Source organism: Ctenopharyngodon idella, chromosome 2, assembly GCF_019924925.1.
Source record: "Ctenopharyngodon idella isolate HZGC_01 chromosome 2, HZGC01, whole genome shotgun sequence".
NCBI lineage: Eukaryota > Metazoa > Chordata > Actinopteri > Cypriniformes > Xenocyprididae > Ctenopharyngodon > Ctenopharyngodon idella.
Window position 1 is genome coordinate 15,962,758 of NC_067221.1, and position 6,464 is coordinate 15,969,221.

General features: G+C 36.7%; 1 protein-coding gene across 1 annotated transcript; it reads right to left on the minus strand.

Annotated features, from left to right (window-relative positions):
* Window positions 1-231: 231 nt before the first annotated feature.
* Window positions 232-5,776, minus strand: LOC127502476 (paired mesoderm homeobox protein 1-like). The gene is made up of 4 exons (XM_051875416.1): window positions 5,094-5,776; window positions 2,650-2,825; window positions 2,280-2,461; window positions 232-1,310 (listed from the first exon to the last, which is right to left on the minus strand). The coding sequence occupies exons 1-4, from the start codon at window positions 5,338-5,340 to the stop codon at window positions 1,178-1,180; spliced, it is 738 nt and encodes a 245-aa protein (XP_051731376.1). The 5' UTR covers window positions 5,341-5,776; the 3' UTR covers window positions 232-1,177.
* Between the last annotated feature and the right edge of the window lie 688 nt (window positions 5,777-6,464).

The window sequence follows — 6,464 nt, forward strand, 5'->3', positions numbered from 1 at the left end:
ACAAAGAGTTATTTTACAGTTTAAAGGTAGATGTTCACACTGAGAGAAGGAAAGAGTAACAACCATCCATGGGAGCCCACAAACACACTTTGAGCAGTTTAGCTTTGGAAAAGCATGCATAACATCTTCACTTGAATCTCTAACTCTCACTACTCTTGGGTTTCTCAATGATTTCACCTGCCTTTCCTTCTATTACGTAATAATGTAAATTCAATGGGCCAATAGTGGGAGTACGATTTTCATCTAGTTTTATTCTAAAACACCTCTTCTGAGGCTATGCGTACATAATGAAATAGGAATTGATATCTGAAATGTGGAACTGCTGCCAGCAACAGAACAAGTGAATCTTGAACATAGTTGTAGTAAAAACATTGTTGCAAAAGAAGTGTTCTCTGGCAGGCCATAGACATTTGAGGACACTCTAACCCTGAAGCGCAACTGCTTGGACATCTTTATTGCAAAGGAATATTACATGTTTAGATATGTTTAGACAATATAAATGGGTAAAATCAACAAGGCTCCAAATTAATTACTTACATATATGGCTAGAGTTCTGAATATGCCAAAATGAACAAATAACCCCGGCATGTTTTAAACTGAAAACAGTGAAGATTGATTTTAGAGTACGGTAATAAGGTAGCCAAATTTCACCCAGTTCCAAATTATCAAAATATCCAAATCCCAATTTTGTGGCCTCAGTGCATAGTTATGAGTTCCAAGGAGAAATCAAGGGGGAAATCCTAAAAACTTCCCAGATGTCCACAAGATTGTAGTATATGGATTCCGCAGAGGTCATCAAATCCCTGTGGTCGGCAAAAGTCTCAAGAAAGAAATCTATAGTAAGCCACGGTCTTCAAACGGGATGACCACACTCATACTGCCACAGTGAGTGCGAACAGAGAAAGTTTCCATTTTGTGCTTTCCAAAACCGAATTTTCCCACATGTCATTTTCCCACATGCCAAGAACATGACAGTCTTATGTAAATCATTGGTTTAGGAAAGCTCTGTACCTTGGAGAAGTTCTCGTTTCCTTGTAGAATTGATGGATAAGAGTTAAACACATATAGGATGACAGAAAACAACATTTACGTCAATAGTAGGGGGCCAGTTTTGTCGGGACTTTGGGATTGCTCTCTGACATGTGGCTCAGAGTCTCTGACAGCCCTGCTGTCCACTTCAGTTGACGGTGGGTACCTGGTTCAGGCTGTATTCTTTGGCCTTCAGTCTTAGGTTGGCGATACTGTTGGCCATATTCATGCCCTGGGCTGTGTTGTTGTTAGCGCATGATGGAGAATAAGTTGCCATGGCGCTGTAAGGAAGAAGTCAGGATGAGAGTTCACACTTTTCATTAACAGTTAAAAAATATTAAAGATTTTAAATGCATGTTCTCTCTCTATTCATTTTATTTACTGGGGCAAAAATTGTTAATATGTTTTTGATGAAAAACTTAATTCCTATGAATAGCATTTGTGGCACCACATTTCTGATTTCAAGACAATTTTTTAATTTTGTAATAATTAATACTTTTAATAATTTTCACTCCCTTAGTTTGAAAAAAAAAAGATGTTTACAGCAACTTTCTTATTTATGTTATGTATCACTGATGTAATTTCTGTACGTGGAGTTTGTAGAATTCAGCTCCAACAGTGCTTTATGGATAGTTACGCAGAATTACATCTACGCTTTTATCCAAAGCTAGTGACAAAGCAATTATCGAGTAACACTTTACAATAAGGTCCCATTAGTTAACATTAGTTAATGTAATAACTAACATTAAGCAGTACATTTATTACAGTATTTATTCTTTTTTGTAAACGTTAGTTAATAAATACAATTGCTCACTGTTCATTTTAGCGAATGTACATTAAATAATATTAAAAGATGCTATTTTTCATTGTTAGTTCATGTTAACTAATGTAGTTAACTAATGTGAATCTTATTGTAAAGTGTTACCAATTATTTTAGAGATTAACATTGTATACATTCCCAGGGAACTGAACCCTTGACCTTGAGTCGAATGTAACTTACTAACTCTCATACTAACACATTTAATGTTATACTTTTCAAATGGTTGGATAATTGAATATTTAAACCATTTATTCACAAATATACTACTTTCATTTGCATTTTTAGATAAATGAGGGATGGCAATATTACATTCATACTGCAGATGCTGTCCATTTTCAATAATTTGTAAATAACCCAGAATATTCTTATAACTTCTGCACAACCAATGGAAACACCAGCAGAGGCATAAAAATTGAGATGGACTTCTAACCTGTACGATGGTGAGCTGCCCCAGGACAGGTAGTCATTGGGTCTGGGAGCGGGTCGTGGGACAATAGGCTGCTCTACGGCTGTTACTTCTCCTGAGAAAGTCTTGAGCAACGAGGCATTTTTACTGGCCAACATTGCACGTTCATTTCGCCGAAACTTCGCCCGCCGATTTTGAAACCACACCTGGATAATCATGAAAGGTGCTCAGTTTGACAGTGTGAAGAGCAGCCATACCATCATAATGGAGCACTGTGTTTAGTTTCAACTGAGAAGGTAAAATACAAGGATGTGCTACTGCTGCATCCACATGATGTGACGACAGTGAGCACGATTACATTCTGTAGACCAGGCTAATATAAAAAATGGCTAACCTGCACTCGAGCTTCAGTGAGGTTGACTCGGCGTGCTAAATCCTCCCTGACAAAAGCGTCGGGGTAGTGCGTCCTCTCAAACACTCTCTCTAAGGCCTGCAGTTGGCTGCTGTTGAACGTGGTCCTATTCCGCCTCTGTTTACGCTTTTTCTTCTCCTCTGAGTTGAGCTGCTCATCTGCAAACACAGAGATTTAATAATGACATGAATATCCCCATTATAGTCTGTAGGCCTACTCAATAAACAACCTGGAAAAAGGATATTAAATTCTTAGGATTATGCTTAAGTCAAACTAGTAAATGGAAATTCAACCCAAAGTCACAAATATTTCTTTGAAAAACTGGAAGTTTATAACTGTTTAATGGACAGTCGGCTTAATGGGATGGAGCTGCAGAGAATTAATACAAATTATACTTAAGGCAAAAGTGATGATCCTTCCTAAAACCGTATGCCAACCAAACCGTGTGTAAGCTAGAACACTAATTCTTATTTATTAAAAATCTGCAAATTTTCTCCAATTTTTTTCCAATACATTTTCAACACTCACATTTTAAGTTAATAAACCCGCTGGGTCAATATAACCCCAGACCCTTATCAAATTGTTTAAAAATATGCACAATTATTATTATTTTTTTATTTCTTGATTTTTCATCAGGTTTTGTAGAATTACCCATCAGCCATAATGTACATGAAATAAAACTACATGTATCAGTTTCCACTATTTATCCATAGTATTTGATGTATCTATTTTCTTCTTTCTTTTACTTTCTTTCTTTCTAAAATTATTCTGGCTTCTTCTAGTAGTAAAATGACAATTATAATGTCTAGGGCTTTTTTGGTCTGGGGAGAAACAGTTGCAGACTCACTCCTCTTTTGATACATAAATCAGTTCTTAAATCGCTCCATAAAACTCCCAGAGAGGGAGAAAATACCCCAGTGACGAATTGATTCGCCCCAATTCCTCCAAGGCCGTAAAGTCAAAAGAAAGTTGAAAGAAGAGGTTATCAGTACTGGGCCCAGAGCATGAACAGCTCTGCGTGTGACAGCTGTGTGCTTGGTGACAACGAAAATCATCTCGACTTTATCGTCTTTTATCAGCTACTATATGCGCTTAGACCTACATGAAATTTGTCTTCATTTCAGTTATGGTTATTCAGAGATAATTTATCTTAAAATAGGTCTAGTACATCTGAATTCACAACTGAAATGTTGCGTAAATTGTTCAGGATTTTTTTTTAACATAGTCCTAAATGCCCCCGAGTAAATCGTGTGGTTATTGGCCTAATTTTATTTCTCCGACGTAGCCTACGAAATACACGCCCAACTATTAATTTTTATTTAGGCCATACGTTTATTTAGTTAATTACTACAAATTATTTCGTTTTAATCCTCGTGTTCAAAGAGAGAGATTAAAAATTGTATGTGCAAAAAATAAAGCCCATCATGTAGCCTAGACATAGGCTAATTAGCCTATAGCTTTCGCAAAACAAGTATAAAAATAAACGAACAGTTTTGTTAAACCCTTAGTTTGGAAAAAATGTACACGGTCTAACCAATTTAGTGAATTTCATTCAGTAATTCACTGAAACTTTGGACTAGCCAACTTCTTTAAATCTGAAACGTAGATTTTTTTTCATAGGCTCTAGAAGATTTACGATCTATTTCCTATAATGACTTTGCAGATCCGAGATCACTCTTGCCATTGGACTCTTTGAGAAGAAAATATAAAAACTGGCTGACTGGTAAGTCTACAGTCATGACAGCCTGCAGAATTACAGTCTGAAAGTTTACAAAATTATCACTTTTCTGTTCAAAGTTTAAAATTATGTTTTGATATTGTTTTATTTTAACAAACCTTAATAGGCCTATCGAAGAAAACTAGGCAGGCCTAGCTGTAGGCTATTTTTAGGCCTATTGTTTAAACAAGTGAGTTTAAGTCTGGAATGTCTAAGCAACAATACACTACCTACAATTAATTACATGTCTTAATTGCTAACTAAACGCATATGGAGTAAATGAAGCAGAACGCATTCAGAGTTGGGACTCTTGTAAGGCCAATATGCATCCTTCAGTAACGCCATCCTTCAGTAGCTACTGATGTCTTGTCACTTATCTGCTAACGTGACCGTTTTCTGCACGCTACGGTGCTAATCACATCTATTACTTTATGTGTAGGGTGTTCATACTATAGTAGGCTATAAAGAATATTAGCTTGTACAAATTCATTGCATTTAATCAACTGGGAAACCCTAAACAGAAGTAATGTTAATTAACTTAATATTCAGTTTTTGATGCACGACTTTTTTTAGTTGAAATCTTGCTTAGCTATAATTATTTCTTATTAAATTACAAAAAATCATTAACTGCCATTCTAATACTTAAATGCTGCGAATGTTTTGAGTAATTAAAAGAATTTCGGGGATTATGTGCTACTCGTGCACTTACTCTCCTGCTGTGTCGTGTCGCTGCCGCTGGTCAGTCCCGGAGACTCCTGCATACTCCTGCCCGCCTCTCCTACGCTCTCCTCCGCTTGAGCTCCCACCATCTCCCGCGCCTCCTCCAGATCCAACAGGTGGCTCACGGAAAAGTTCTTCTTAGCCTGTAAATGATCCTGATTCGCGGTGATCGGACTCTCCAGTCGGTTAGGTAGCGTGGCTTGTCTGTCCATTACATGAGCATAGCTGGAAGTCATGACGCAAACTGACGAAACCCAAGATATCCTCTACATATAACCAACATGGGTTAAGTCTTGACCATAAACAATCACTCTATATTCGACAAATAGATCGATTTTGATTTCTGCATCCGTAGTTCAGTGTCATATGGATCCAAACAAGCGTAATTATCAATCTTTTACTCGACAATCATGCGTCTTTATGGAAAAAGGCATCACCGAAAGATATCTCCAAATTTAGAACTCCAAAGTCTTCGCCTTTTACCCGACGACTCCCTCTTAGTTTCTGCAACTGGGACTTTCTCCTCTCATTCCGAGAGTGAGGGAAGGAGTTATCTGGCGAGAAAGGTTTGATGGCACAGATGAACGATTTACGCCCAAGAGTAGGAGGTCGGACGAGCCTCTCTCAGCTCCTTTCTCCGGTACTTCAAACGGCACACACTGGCGCTGAGGGGGGAGCCTGAGAGCAAAATACATGAGCATTTGAAGCCCTGGGGAGGGATGATAGACATACAAGAAGCCCTAATTACGTGGCAATGTTTTTTTAGTCGGCGTTTCTAACGTTTAACAAAGTCATATCTCTTTTCTCCACCCCTAACAACCCCTCTAAAAAACTTAATAATTAATGGGTCAACGATGTGATAGTTTTTTGGGGGTTCAAATATGATGAACATGGTATACATTTCTGAATTAAAAGTCATTGATATTTATTTTGGGTTTAAATAAAATATATAGTCAAAGACTACATTACACTACATAGCTAGTTTGTCATCTTTTATTATTATTTCTTTAAAAATAAACAAAGTTTTTGTTGTCATAGGCCTATTAATCCAAACCAATAGCATAACCAACATTTAGGAAGCCATTTTTGTTGTCATGCGTTTTTTTTTTTTTTTAGATCATATTTGTTTTGACCTTTTTATAAAAAAGCACATTTTGTCAAAAAACAAAAAAACAAACAAACAAACAAACAAAAAACCTTATAGCCTACTAATTTAAAACAAAAAAATCTTTGTCGTCATTTTTTTTTTTTTTTTTTGGTTCAACTTTTGTCCTTTTATCATCTCGAAAATCATTATTTGTCAATGTCCTTTATTTCACAATTGGGATTACAAACTGAATAGACAATGTCTTGTCTACAA

Coding starts and splice junctions, on each gene's coding strand:
- LOC127502476 (XM_051875416.1), bottom strand. CDS start 5,340: ATGACTTCCAGCTATGCTCATGTAATGGACAGACAAGCCACGCTACCT. Junction 2,462..2,649: donor TCACTGAAGCTCGAGTGCAG/GTTAGCCATTTT, acceptor ATGATTATCCAG/GTGTGGTTTCAAAATCGGCG. Junction 1,311..2,279: donor GGCAGCTCACCATCGTACAG/GTTAGAAGTCCA, acceptor TCTTCCTTACAG/CGCCATGGCAACTTATTCTC.